This window comes from Capra hircus, chromosome 9 (assembly GCF_001704415.2).
Source record: "Capra hircus breed San Clemente chromosome 9, ASM170441v1, whole genome shotgun sequence".
Lineage (NCBI taxonomy): Eukaryota > Metazoa > Chordata > Mammalia > Artiodactyla > Bovidae > Capra > Capra hircus.
This window is the reverse complement of record NC_030816.1, coordinates 23785429-23800186: the sequence shown is the minus strand read 5'-3', so window position 1 is coordinate 23800186 and position 14758 is coordinate 23785429. Positions and strand designations below refer to the sequence as shown.

Here is a 14758-nt window from a genome sequence, read left to right as displayed (position 1 = left end):
AAAATGTACATATTTTATTTTAAAATATATCTTACTTAAAATATAAAAAACTGCCATATACAGTATTATTGTTCATGAAGATGTACGAAATGACAGAGGCTCAGTATCACTGCAACATCACAGTCCTGCCCTTAGGAGCTCTGCCCTATGGGATCACAGCACTCTAGGCAGGGTGTGCACTATGAGAGGTCCAGCCACTGGACACGTGCAGAACACCATGGCAGGTCAGGCAAGGCTATGGCAAGTGGCCTCTGAGAGGCATTCTGAAGAACAAGCCGCTTTTGAGTGGGAAAAGGGAAGAAGTACCTTGAACAGAGGGAAAGCTCAAAAGGACTTTGAGGCAAAAAGGAATTAGGTTGGAAGGAAAAACTGCAGGACCCATTTGGCTGGAGTTTTATGACAAGGGGACAGAATGAGATGAGGTCAGAGACAAACCAGAAGCTAAATTCTATTGCTTATATAACCAAGTCTTTTTTGTTTTAATAATGGTTAGGCTAGTACCCTTCTTTTCTAGTACCCTCTTTTCTTTTCTAAACTTTTTATTTTGTACCGGGGTATAGCTGATTAACAATGTTGTGAGTTTCAGGTGAACTGTGAAGGGACTCAGCCATACATATACATAGCCATTAGTTTCTGAACCTTCACTATATAAGTATCAGAACTTTGCCATTTTAATAAAAATTAACAAAATAGTAAAGAGTAACACTATCCATTCAAGATCATTGAAACAAATTAGCCAAAATGTGCTAAATTTTTTCTTTAGATAAACCAAGGAACCAAAGTTGTGAGGCACTGATTATAATACAAACATAAAGCAATATGTTTATTATGACATTTGTTTTGGCTTCTGGCTTAATTTTAGATATGTAAACAAAAGTGCCAAGTGGGGTTTGGGGAGGGATGAAGAGCAAAGAAATATTCCTAACTTTAGGTTCTGAACTATAGACTTTTAAAATTGTTTTCTATGGTAGTATTTCTTTCATCTGTATGTTGCAAGATTTTAACAAATGTAAGACACTATAAGAATTTCATTATTAAACTAGGAAATTTAAGTATCAATTATTATCAGCAACAGAAGTATTTAGGAACTAAATACTGTGAGATTAATCCACCACCAGGCCATTAAAGCCAGATCAAAAGGCACTCTCATTTTCAGCTAAAACAGCAATGAGAGATAAGCACTCTAGTACACCCACTTTCCCATTTGGAAGAAAAAGCATAGAAAGATAAACATTTAAAAAGCAAGAATAAATGCCAGAAAGGAAGACAAACAAACAAACAAAAAATACAGAAAAGACAAATTGACAGAGAAAAGAAAAATACTAGAAAAATCCTACAGCTAAAGTTAAGTCCTTCTTACCTCAATCATAGCTAGAATTTCTGGATGTTAATCAGTACACAAGAGCAGACTGGAGCCATCATTGTAATACATTGTGAAGTTAAAATTATAAAATGATAGACAGAGAACAGTAGCCTATAGTGGAGTCAATCCACAAACAAAACAGAACTAGATGTGCAGACATGCTACAGATTCCGAACACTCTCTAGTAAAAAAAGAACATGAGAGCCAGCTTACTCACATAACTTCAATAGGATAGAAAAAGGATGTTAGCCCAGTACCTCTGAATCTGTTTTCCACATGCTACAGGGTAAAAATTAACAGGTCAACTAAAACCTGTGCTCCTCACTGTTACCTGCATATAGGTAGCAGGTATCCAGCAGGAAATGCACCAAATACAAGAATCCAGGTATTTAAGATACTGCATTCTCTAGCCACGAGCAGCTCAATCTAGCAGGGAGATAAATCCCTTCCCATCTTTCCACAGCTTTTATGTTTCTTTCAAATAATAACAAAGTCTGTTCTCTGAGCCTTTTCAAAATGGGGAAACTGGTCTAAGGTTATATAATGTGAGTCTTCTTTTATGCTTTATTCTCATCAAATAAACTTACAGGTAGTTACAAATTAGCTTAGAATTTCGGCTCCGCTCATGGGCTACATGTGGGTCTATAACCACTTTGTTCTCTCTTACTCAGTCTAGATCACAGTGCAATGTTCAATATTTTAAGCCTCTGTTGCCAAAAAGAGATAGTTTCCTGTACTGTAAAAGCAAATGTGACTAATAACATCTAGAGAGCTTTAATTAAAAGTTTACTTACGTAGGGGGAAAAAAAGTCACTTATTTATTTAGCACACTCACCTATTTCTGATACTCATGTAAGTATTTCAGGATCTTATAAAAATTGCCTGGTTGCTCACTTTCAAAAACTTACAGTTAAAACATCTATAAAAAAATAAATCTGACCTGTTTTTTTGTCCTCCGTTTCCTTCTTGTCTTCTTCGATTCTAGCTTTTTTTGCTCCTTTCTTATGATCAGTCACATTTCTACGACCGCCTTCTCCTTCGTCCTCAGAATCTGAGAACTCTTCATCACAAGCTATTCGTTTGTCTGATGCTCGAACTGACACATTAAAAGATTTTTAATAAAATTTAGACAAAGGCTTTACAACAGGTTTTACAACTGTTAAGTGTACTGCTCTATAGAAGAACTAGCCAGTCATATTTAAAAGTAAGGATAACAGATTTTAAGATTACAACAATGCGTGGCTTGCTAAACACTGAAACTTTAGCTTTAATCTAGGAAGAAATAATTCAAAGGAATATGAAGAATATTAGAGGTTCTCATTGAAAAAAAAAAAAAACTTTGGAGGAAAAAAACATTGCTTTCCTGATAGGAAGTAGGAGTGATATCTTTAAATAAAAAGTAACATTTCAGAGCTGAGAGGGGAAGAAAAGAAAATAAGAAATATCATTTATGTCAATTATGTTAGAATGTCTATACCGTAATAGCATACTATTAGGCTAAAAGCCTACAAATCATATTAAGTGGAATTAGATTGCAGAATCAAACAGAAGGTGCTTAATGTTATTCAACTTACTCTACACCTAAGTGGTTAATTTGTAGAAACTGAAATTGCTGACACTCAAATCAGGCTCTGAGACAAAGGAAGTTAAATCTACATAGGATTAAAAAAAATGATGAAAATAAAGACCGTAATAATAGTGTGCTCATGAAAACAGGTGTAGTTCTTGGGCAACCAAAACCTTCAGTCTGTAGTATGCTTTTAATAAACCTGAAAAATGTAACAGAATACACATCAAAGGACTATCTTACTAGAAATTCTCTTGTCTGGATCTTCTCCATCTTCATCTCCACTATCTTCATGAACTGCATCTTCTGGAATAGCTTGCATCTGGACGCCAGGTGCATGAGGCAACATGCGTAAATTTTCAAATAAACGCTGTCTAAATTACAACATGCATAGTTATTAGAAAAAAATATTTTCTTTCAAGTTCCTTTCCAATGTAAGAGGAAACATTAAGCAAAATAAATTGCATCTTTTACCTAGTTTAACCTAAGAATTAAAATTGTAACATTTACTGGGTACAGATACTTTCTCTATTAGTAACCTGTTTAATTCTCAAAATTTACAAGGTAGATACTAAATTTCATCCCCCATTTCAAGGATGAGGAAATATAAGCACAAAGGCAAATTAACCTGCCAAACTTCATGGAGTTAGTGTGTGGTAAAAGAGGGCACAAACCCAGACCTGTGTACTAACAATGTCTCTCTAGACTCTATTTCTTAGAGAAAGGTTTATCAAATGTTTCAATGAAAATAAATTTCACTTTTGTGTAAAGCAAGAAAATATACAACTTATAGTGCCCTTTTCAACAAAAAGGTCCATTTTAACTAACAGAAAATGGAAGCATTTTTGAGCTATGAATCTATTATACATTTTCCATTATTTTATAATTTTAAAGAAACCAACAGTCTTAAGGTTTCAAATACTTTTGACAAAAGGAAATACCTTATGTATAAAGTTAAACTGACCTACTGCACATGACCTTCTAAAAGCTTCAAAAGTTACATTAATAATGTTAATCAAATCAATTTGATGATGCCTTACTTTATCTTTTCCATATATTCTGGAGTGTTCTGGTTTGTCATGTTTGAAGGACTAATATGCAGTTTGAAGTCCGGTCCAAAATACTCAAAATAATCATTATATGGCAATTCTATTAAAAATAATGAAATAAAGTTACATATTAAAAGCTCAATCCATACACAAAATCCAGACTCAAGTTGTAAAATATTTCCAGAGAAAATATTTAAAAGTGAATACAAAATGAATTTAGTGACTGCTCTCCTATATACACAGTTTTGGAATCAACTCTAATAACCTAACCATCTTTTTCTACAAACAGACAGCTCATCCAATAAAGACATCATATAAGAACACTTACCGTTGGGAATCTCACAATCAAGGGCAACTGCAGTCTCATATGTCCAACACCGAGCGACGTTGCGGATTGTGTATCCACCTCCCCCAAGCATCAGTAATGGTAAATTGAAAGTTTTTACAACTTCTACACATTTAGCATGACCTAAGACAAAGAAGATTTGGGTAACAATATATTTACACACTGCAACAGCTGGGAAAGAAAAATTTAAAAAGATGACAAACAAAATTTTACTCAACCAAAATAGCTTTTCTAATATTTAAAAAACAAATAATACGTAAAAATTTTAAGAAAATTTCTAGTCTAAACTTTCATCGAACACCTTTTACACAATATACAAAACTCATTAAGTAGACATAACTGGCTATGTTAACAAGCGTCCTTGATGGAAAAGGCAAATCTACAACTATATTAAGATTAACATATAACACATTTTTATTAATGTGATATGAAGATCCTATGCTCTTATAAGGTTACGTGGGGGAAAAAATAAGTGAGGTTACAATGAAACATTAAGTACAACCTAATCTAAATGATGTTTTGTCACCACTTTCCTCCATAGACATGAACAAAAAAATTACGTAAGACTATACAGGGTTCAGTTCAGTTCAGTTCAGTTGCTCAGTCATGTCCAACTCTTTGCGACCTCATGAACTGCAGCAAGCCAGGCTTCCCGGTCCATCATCATCTCCCGGAGTTCACTCAGACTCACGTTCATCGAATCCGTGATGCTATCCAGCCATCTCATCCTCTGTCGTCCCCTTCTCCTCCTGCCCCCAATCCTTCCCAGCATCAGTCTTTTCCAATGAGTCAACTCTTCGCATGGGATGGCCAAAGTACTGGAGTTTCAGCTTCAGCATCATTCCCTCCAAAGAAATCCCAGGGTTGATCTCCTTCAGAATGGACTGGTTGGATCTCCTTGCAGTCCAAGGGACTCTCAAGAGTCTTCTCCAACACCACAGTTCAAATGCATCAGTTCTTCAATGCTCAGCCTTCTTCACAGTCCAACTCTCACATGCATACATGATCACTGGAAAAACCATAGCCTTGACTAGATGGACCTTAGTCGGCAAAGTAATGTCTCTGCTTTTGAATGTACTATCTAGGTTGCTCATAACTTTTCTTCCAAGGAGTAAGCGTCTTTTAATTTCATGGCTGCAGTCACTATCTGCAGTGATTTGGGAGCCCCAAAAAATAAAGTCTGACACTGTTTCTACTGTTTCCCCATCTATTTCCCATGAAGTGATGGAGCCAGATGCCATGATCTTAGTTTTCTGAATGTTGAGCTTTAAGCCAACTTTTTCACTCTCCTCTTTCACTTTCATCAAGAGGCTTTTTAGTTCCTCTTCACTTTCTGCCATTCCTCTTTCACTTTCATCAAGAGGCTTTTTAGTTCCTCTTCACTTTCTGCCATAAGGGTGATGTCATCTGCATATCTGAGGTTATTGATGTTTCTCCCGGCAGTCTTGATTCTAGCTTGTTTCTTCCAGTCCAGCATTTCTCATGATGTACTCTGCATAGAAGTTAAATAAACAGGGTGACAATATACAGCCTTGACGTACTCCTTTTCCTATTTGGAACCAGTCTGTTGTTCCATGTCCAGTTCTAACTGTTGCTTCCTGACCTGCATACAGATTTCTCAAGAGGCAGGTTAGGTGGTCTGGTATTCCCATCTCTTTCAGAATTTTCCACAGTTTATTGGGATCCACACAGTCAAAGGCTTTGGCATAGTCAATAAAGCAGAAGTAGATGTTTTTCTGGAACTCTCTTGCTTTTTCCATGATCCAGCAGATGTTGGCAATTTGATCTCTGGTTCCTCTGCCTTTTCTAAAACCAGCTTGAACATCACGGAGTTCACGGTTCACGTATTGCTGAAGTCTGGCTTGGAGAATTTTGAGCATTACTTGACTAGCATGTGAGATGAGTGCAATTGTGCAGTAGTTTGAGCATTCTTTGGCATTGCCTTTCTTTGGGATTGGAATGAAAACTGACCTTTTCCATAGGTTATTTTAGATAGTGGTATTATGGACACTTTTCTTAACTTATTTAAATTATTACTATTAAAAACAACTTCAACAAATTTCTTTGTATAGAAATTTAAATATAAAGTAAACCTAACATAAAAACAAATATTTCCTTTGGATGTCATAATTCAATAATCAGTTACGAGTCACTAGCAACTTCTTATATTATCATCATTCAGGAATATAAGTCAACCTTTAAAGCAAGAACAAAATCCTTCAATTACAGAAGAAACTGATACATGTTGCATAGTTGGAAACAATCAAAATAAGTACAAAGGAAAAAACTACCTAAAATTCTATCATCCGAAGATGCCGCTGTTGTATGCAGTTGCTAAGTCATGTACTACTCTTTGTAACTTCATGGACTGTAGCTCACCAGGCTCCCCTGTCCATGGGATTTCCAAGGCAAGAATATTGGAGTGGGTTGCCCTTTCCTACTCCAGGGAATCTTCCCAGTTTGAGGATCGAACCCATGAGTCTCCTGCATTGACAGGTACCATAGAGCTACCAGTGAAGCCTCATCATCCAAAGATAGTTTTTTTTAATATTCCCTTTCAATTCTTTCTAATTTTTAAAAGCTTAATGTTTTCTTCATGTAACTATAACTGTGGGCATTTTCATTAAGTATTCTTCAACAGTCATTATATGATTCACAATCCAATTTTTATTACAGCAATTACAAAAATGCATGCTTCTTATAATAGGGGAAAGCCATTTGGGTATTTTTAAAGATGAAACAAACAAAAAATTAACTTAAAGACTTCTAAGAAAGCTGGCTAAAAAAGGACATTTCCTTTTCTTTCATCTCAAAATCTGACAAAAATGATTATAAAGGGAGTTTTTTTAAAGGCTAAAACATAAAAATGAAGAATGGAGAACATACAATGGTAACGCTATAAATGAACAACAATATAAATGAAGATAGAAAGGAGACAGACAAGAGGTAAACTGACTTCAGCAGACCTGAGAAATCTGAATTGAAGCTGGCACTGGAAAAAGCTTGGAATCAAGTTTAAGTTTTGGGATTGCAAATACCTTTATATGCTTTATACAACTTATATTCTATCAGTCAGCTGAAATGTAATGTAGATTTACAGTAAATGTTGTAGCTTATAGTTATGAAAGCTATTACTTTTACATACAAAGGCATTAAGAACTTTCAAAAAGTTAAGACAAGAAAATTGACAAATTAATGCACATTTTGAGTACATTAGATAGATTTTAAGAAGATCATATCGATTTTTGAGGAAACAGATAATTTCAAATCGTTCAACCTAATATAAGCAGAATAGATTGATTATATAATAATTCTAATGCTGCCCGGCACAGGAACTATCCTAGTATTAAATAAAATAGTCTTTAAAATCTAAATTTTGTTACTAATTTCCGTTTAAGTCAATAGTAAGCAGTACTGGAAAAAGTTCTACCTGAGCTTCTTCACCTTTTATGAGAAAATTCAAGCAGAACATGAACTTGTTACCTAAAAGTTCACAAGGAAAACAACTCCAAAATCCTGTACAATATCCATGATTAATCACTACTAACCTACATACCATAAATTTTAAGAACTTATACATTTTCAGATTTATTCTTACACCCTAGCAGCTCACGGTGATCTTTACTTTGGTCTGGACCTCTATCACGTTGATTTTAACACTTAAAAGCAAAGAAGAGCTCAACATTCTAACAGATCTACAGAGGAAATTCACCCAAACACGAACAAGTCAGAAGGCTGTTCTTCAAGAAGGTAAAACGGATAGAAAACCTGATCCACCTTCATTTATTAATGAGTAAGGAGAAAACTAAGGAAATGACAAAATTGCACAGAAAACAAGTTATGCAAAAGGAAAATAAAGCAAGCTGAACCCTGCTTTAATGTTTTTGATGATGCCATAAACAATGACTACCGCAGCTAAAATTCTGGTCTAGATTTAAACTGCAAAAATGGGATACTGGAAGGGTAAATGCATGTGTTAGGGACAAAGTGGTGATTCCCTTTTCTTTCACAATGGAAAGTGAATATACAAAGTTAAAATTAAGTTAAAAATAATAACACATCTTGCAGGATTCCCGGGGTGTCCAGTGGTTAAAACTCTTGGGCTTGCACTGCTGAGGGCCTGAGTTCAATCCCTGGCTGGGGAACTAAGATCCCACAAGCTGCACGGCATGGCCAAAAAAAATTTAAAAAGCTTGCATACTGTCTTAAGAAAGGTATGCACCAAAAGAATCAACCAAAAATGTGGAAAATTATGCTAAGTATTATACGTGGAATCTAAAAAACAAATAAATATAACTAAACAGAAATAGTTACAGAAAACAAATAAGATAGTTTTAAGAGGGCAAAGAAACAGATGAAGGAGATTAAAAGGTACAATATAAATGAGAAACAGGTATGAAATATATAGTGTTGGGAATACAGTCAATAGCAAAATTATATCTTTGCATGATGACTGATGACAACTAGACTTATTGTGGTTATCATTTGGAAATGTACAGATTATCAAATTACAATGCTGTGGACCAGAAAATACCTACTATAATGGTGCAGGTCAATTATACTTCAAAAACAATCAACAAACAAACTGACAGAAAAATAGATCAGATTTGTGATTACCAGAGGTGGGGAGGGGATTAGATGAAGATAATAAAAAGATACACACTTCTAATTAAAAGATTTAGTATTAGGGATAAAAGGTACAACATGATGCAGATAATTAACACTGCTGTATGTTATAAATGAAAGCTATTAAAGACAGTAATCCTAAGAGTTCTCATCACAAAGAAAAATATATACATTTTCAATCTATTTCTTTAATGTTTTAACTATAGGAGATGATGAGTGTTCACTAAACCTTCTGTGTTAATTAATCTTTTCAGGATGCTGAAATCATGCTGTTGAAGTCAAATTATAATGTGCACCTCAAGCTTACACATGGCTGCATGTCAACTACATCTTAACACCAGAATAAATAAATAAACAAATACAAGTTTAAAGAAAAGAAGAAAATCACTGCCTTGGTTGGGACAGCAACAAGTCTTACAAAACTGCTCCTGTAAAAATGTATATAAAAATTTGACAAAATAAAAATAAAGTAAAAAAAAAAAAAAAAAGACCTACTTTACTGAAACTAGATTAACTGTAATTATATAAATCAATTCGAAATACATACATACATATGCCAAAAACCCATAAAAAATATAAGACATATGTGGTTCCGTGTTAAGCAGCAGGTAAAAAACGAGTTTTTACAGGAAGTTCTTAGGAAGAAGGAAATTTTTCTTCTGGAGTTTCACTCTTCAAATTGCTTACCTTTAACTGTCAAATTGAAGCAACCGAGTCTATCACCAGATAGTGAGTCTGCACCACACTGTAGCACCACAGCACTAGGCTGATACATCTCCATCACCTTTGAAATAATCTATGGATAAGGTAACAAATGTTAATATCTCTAAAAAACATTTTAGAATTCCTCTTCATTTTAAAAAATAGTAATACTTACAGGCTTAAATATCTGGCCATATGATTCATCATCTATACCATCTCTCATTGGAAAATTGACAGCATAGTATTTGCCTTTTCCTGCGCCAATATCCTAAAATACATAGTGTAAGTAGATCTTAGAGAATACATCATAATGAAAAGTTTGACATATTTAATTATTAAAATATTTTTAAAAGATTAAACGAGTAGGTAACAAACCCAATTCTGAATTCATCTTATAGGCTGAGAGAGGAAATAATACAGAATAAGTATGTATTTCAAAATTTATGGATATTTATAAAGCTGAAAAGAACCAATTCTAGTTAATCTGTAATGATTATTTTGGGGAGGAAAGAAATTTAACAGTTAAGGGCAGTTTGAAATTAAATATTACATTAACTCAAGAAATTTGTCATAAACAAAATACACAAGACAAATTTACCAGTCAAACTGTAGGAAACACAAACTCTGAGCCAAAGAACCCTGCAGGACAGTCCTGCATTGTCTCTAATGCAAAACCCTTCTTGTGGCTCACAATCTGGTATGAGTTGATGAATACTTATAAGACTTTCTTGAAGTTTTAACAGCTACAGACTAAAACACTGAAATCTGTCTTATTTAACTGGGCTTAAAATAAATTTTATTTCTACTTGTTAAAAAAGTATCACTCAAGGCATTAATACCTCCCACAAGAGGCAAAGGAGTGAAACTGAGTTCCAGCTACAAACACACAAAACATATATACTTATTTTATTAATTATAATTTATGCATGTGTAAATCTATGCTTATGTATATGTGTATAGATGTACACACACACACTATAAACAGGTGATCTTTGAACAACACTGGGGTATAAACAACAGCATAGTTGAAAACCTGAGTTTAACATTACAATCTGTCCTCCATACTCACAATTCTGCATCTGTGGATTCAATTAACTGCAAGTTGTGTAGTACTGAAGTAATTGCTTAGTGAAAAAAGTCCCTCAGAAGTTCAAAACCTGTGTTGTTCAAGAGTCAACTGTATATTTTTAGAAGAGATGGTAGAGACATTTTTCATGTGTTTTAAATTACAATTGACCTGTTTTACAAAACAAGGATTTGAATGGTGGGTCCAATTTTATGCAGATTTTTTTTCCAATAAGTGTATTAGAAAATTTTTCTGGAGATTTGAAACAATATGAAAAAACTTATACATGAGCTGCAGTATAGAAATATTTTGAAAATTAAGAAAAAGGTATGTCATGAATGCATAAAATATATGTAGATATACATATACAAAATATGTTAATTGGCCATTTATGTTATCATGAAGGCTATTAGTATTCATGCTTTTGGGGAGTCAGTCATATGCAGATTTTCAATTACCAGGAGAGTCAGCATCCCGCATCCCCTTGTTTTTCAAAGGTCAATTGAATAATGTCTCAATATTTATGAATCTTTAGGATTACTAATACAAATACATGTTATTCCCTTTTTTCTCATGGAACAATCTCAGCTTGAATCCATGTTTTAAAGAGCATAGTTTACCCTTCAATATTAGAGTTACTATGATCCAACTTTCGATGAAAAAGCATGAAATTACATACCCACTCCCACAATTTCTCTTAAAGAATCTAAATTTTTATATAACTAAATATAAACTAAACACATATGGACAAACTAAAATGCTGTAAATCCTGAGACTTCTGTAGTAAAAAAACATAGTTGGAATATACACTGACATTAAGATTTCAGAATACAGAAAGTTGGTCAGCACTTCTCACTCGAGTTAAAAGTGAATTAAAAGCACTTCTCACTCACAGTTCGGAACTGTGGCCCTTACTGGACCAAGTTCTATACCCTCCGTAAGGGCTAGTTTATCACACCTTTGTTTTTTTTCTTCCATGTAGACTACTGATCTAATAATAATGCAAGCATAGTTTTAACAATGATCTAAACTCACAGTAGACTTCTTTTCTGATTTAGAATGAATTCTCAGGTAGAAAAGGTAATGTTTACTAAATTATATAATACTTGAGCTTCATGAAAGTCCAAATACAACAACACATACAATGTAGGAAACTGATTTTAGTTTCCTAAACTTGGGGATATCTTTTAATATCTAAAGGGAAAAGAAATGTGACATTTCATAGGAGTATAAAATCTTGAGAGGAAAAGAGATGTTGCAAGTCATTTTCAATCTTTAAAACACACATATTCCAGTATCTTCCAACTTCAAACAATTCTAAGTACACTGTCAGAAATTAAAGAGAGGCTTCCACTGCCATTTCTGAGATGAGTTAAAATTATACTGCAAGACACTATTTCTTTAAGCTTAAAGCTGGGAAAGTTTTTGCTTAATTTCATAGTGCAATGGTTACAGACAAACAAATTCCACTGGTTTAGAGCAGTGGTTCTTGAATTTTAGTGTGCAGAGTAGAATCATTCAGAGCTTCTGGAGTCTGAGAATATGTGCTTTTAAGGTCTCAGGTATAACTGACTCTGCCAGTTTAGGGTCACTGGGAATCACCGGTCTGTAAGGTAAGACCAAGTCGGGAAAGGCACTGGATGAGCTATCATGGCAAGAAAGAACTGAAAACATAAACTATTTTAAAAGCCACATAATTGAAACTGAAATAAGTGAAACAAATGACCTCCTACACACTTATGGGTAAAGAAAAGTTTCACCATCTGTACTCTTACTAAAAGAATACAACCTTGTGATCAAACAATTAAATCATATATTTGAAGACTACTTTAAGCCCACTTCAAACTTTTGGTTGTGAAACTCTAACATAATGACATACCACAGACTTAAAACTTACCTTAACATAATATTTTAGGACTAATTTTGAGCGGCATGCTAAAAGAAATCTCCCATATAATACAGCTAAATTAAAAGCAGCTGTATAAATTTTTGAATAAACTTCAACGTGCATGTAGTTTGGTTCAAAAAACAAAACCTCTAGTGAAGCAAAAAGGAAAAAAAAAGGTGGGGGAACTTCAAAGCATTAAATGAAAGACGATAACAGAAATATAATAGAAATAAATGTGCTTAATATATAAATAGGCAGGCAGGATAAGCTATAATATTCTTTTTCTCCCTAAACTGCGAGGGAGTTGGGGGATAGGAATGAGGGAAGAGAGAGGAAAGCCTAAAGAAAAAAAGACATTAAAGTCTGAGTAATTGATGACGAATCACAAAAAGAGGGCAATACAAAAACCTTAATAAGACTCAAGTCAATTATTTTATCCCACCAATCTTTATATTCAATAGCAATATAGGCTACAATCAAGTAGGTTTTGAAGATTCAAACTTAACATTAAAAAAACTGCTTCATGCTTTGTGGATGTTCAAAAGTATTTATTCAACCAAATAAAAAGCTCAGCAAAAGAAAGCCCTTAAAGTTATTGAATTTTTGCTTAGGGTCAGCAAAAAAGCGAATTACAATGTTACAGCACATAAAAATGACCTAATCCTTCATATAAGCTTCAAATTAATGATCCAGAAAAATATTAGTTCAGGTGTAAGATTACTAACCTCCTCTAAGGTTCATCTCATAACATTTATTCAGACAGAATTCAATCTTACCCTTAAGTCTCCTGTTCCAGGAAAGTATTCCCCATACTTATGGAATGATACAGTCATTACACGATCTGTTGTATAAAAAGCCTCCTCAACACCATCACCATGATGGATATCAATATCAATATATAAGACTCTCTGATGATACCTGAAAACAAAGTTTTCAAAAAGGTTTTAAGACAGGAAGAACTACCATGGATTCAGGAAATCTGTTTTTCAGCTCCCGCATTCCAAAATGTTTAATCTCCTTTCTTTTCTTTACTTCTAGCCTAAGAGACCATTCAAAGAGACCATCCTTATTCAAGTTAGAGATTGAACCTCAGATCTTACAAATCTTCTCCTTACACCCTTTACATCTAGGTAAGAAAATGTATTTACTTTCTGAAATCTCTTATTCTGCTTTGAAAACATAGTGTATGTTTCTATATATTTGTAAATGAAGATTACACCTTAGTTAAAATTGCTACTGTAAAGCATCTCGCATCTCTCTAGTAAATCTTTAGTGTTATAAAATAGGGTGTGACACAGGTCAAATGTGGACAATGGCTTCTGTACAGTCTTTGGAACATACTTTTTTTTTTTACATTTTTAAATGACTGAAAATATGACCAAAACATTGATTCCATGATATGTGAACAATTAAACGAAATTTAAATTTCAATGTTTGTAAGGAAAGTGTTAATGCAATGTGGCCATGCTTGTCTGCTCACTATTCTCTATGGCTTCTTTTCCATTTCAACTGGACGGCTGTGACAGGAACCACAGTGCTGCTTGGAGAGTGGCCAAGCACAGCAGAGCCCGCACGCATTTTAAGAGTCACCCACACCATCATCCCGGACATCTTATATTAGTGATAACTCACGTCAAAACAAGAAATGAAGAAAGTGGATGTCATATATCATCCTTTCAAGGCACAAGCAAGTGATGATTTTTATGGAATTAGATGGCATAGTACTATTACTCATTTCACAATACTACCACAGCCATGTTAAAAGAATGTAATACATACAGGCTGATGAAACAAGACTAAGCCCTCACAAGAACATCCTCAACTCACAGGAAAGCAACACTCAGAAACTTAGAAAATAATGTCTCATCATAGAGTTTCTTTAAAATAATAAAATAAAAATAGCATGAACAGGATTCCCTCATAGCCCAGTTTGTAAAGAATCTGCCTGCAATGTGGGAGAGCCGGGTTCGATCCCTGGGTTGGGAAGATCCCCTGGAGACGGGTATAGCTACCCACTCTGGTATTCTGGCCTAGAGAATTCCATGGACTGTATAGTCCATGGGGTTGCAAAGAGTAGGACACGACTGAGTCACTTTCACATAGCGTGAACAAAGTGTCTGAATGGCTCAAAAGCTGTTTGCTGTTAGTTAA

The 14758-nt window shown here is 34.2% G+C and overlaps 1 protein-coding gene across 1 annotated transcript in view; it reads right to left on the bottom strand.

The window, feature by feature from the left end:
- Positions 1 to 14758, bottom strand: part of HDAC2 (histone deacetylase 2) — a 33782-nt gene that overhangs the window by 1194 nt on the left and 17830 nt on the right. Inside the window, exons 6-12 of the mRNA XM_018053045.1 lie at positions 13384 to 13525; positions 9829 to 9921; positions 9639 to 9747; positions 4308 to 4448; positions 3971 to 4079; positions 3174 to 3304; positions 2304 to 2459 (exon numbers count right to left, since the gene is read on the bottom strand). Coding sequence (XP_017908534.1) covers positions 2304 to 2459; positions 3174 to 3304; positions 3971 to 4079; positions 4308 to 4448; positions 9639 to 9747; positions 9829 to 9921; positions 13384 to 13525 — 881 coding nt within the window. The remainder of the gene's footprint in view (positions 1 to 2303; positions 2460 to 3173; positions 3305 to 3970; positions 4080 to 4307; positions 4449 to 9638; positions 9748 to 9828; positions 9922 to 13383; positions 13526 to 14758) is intronic.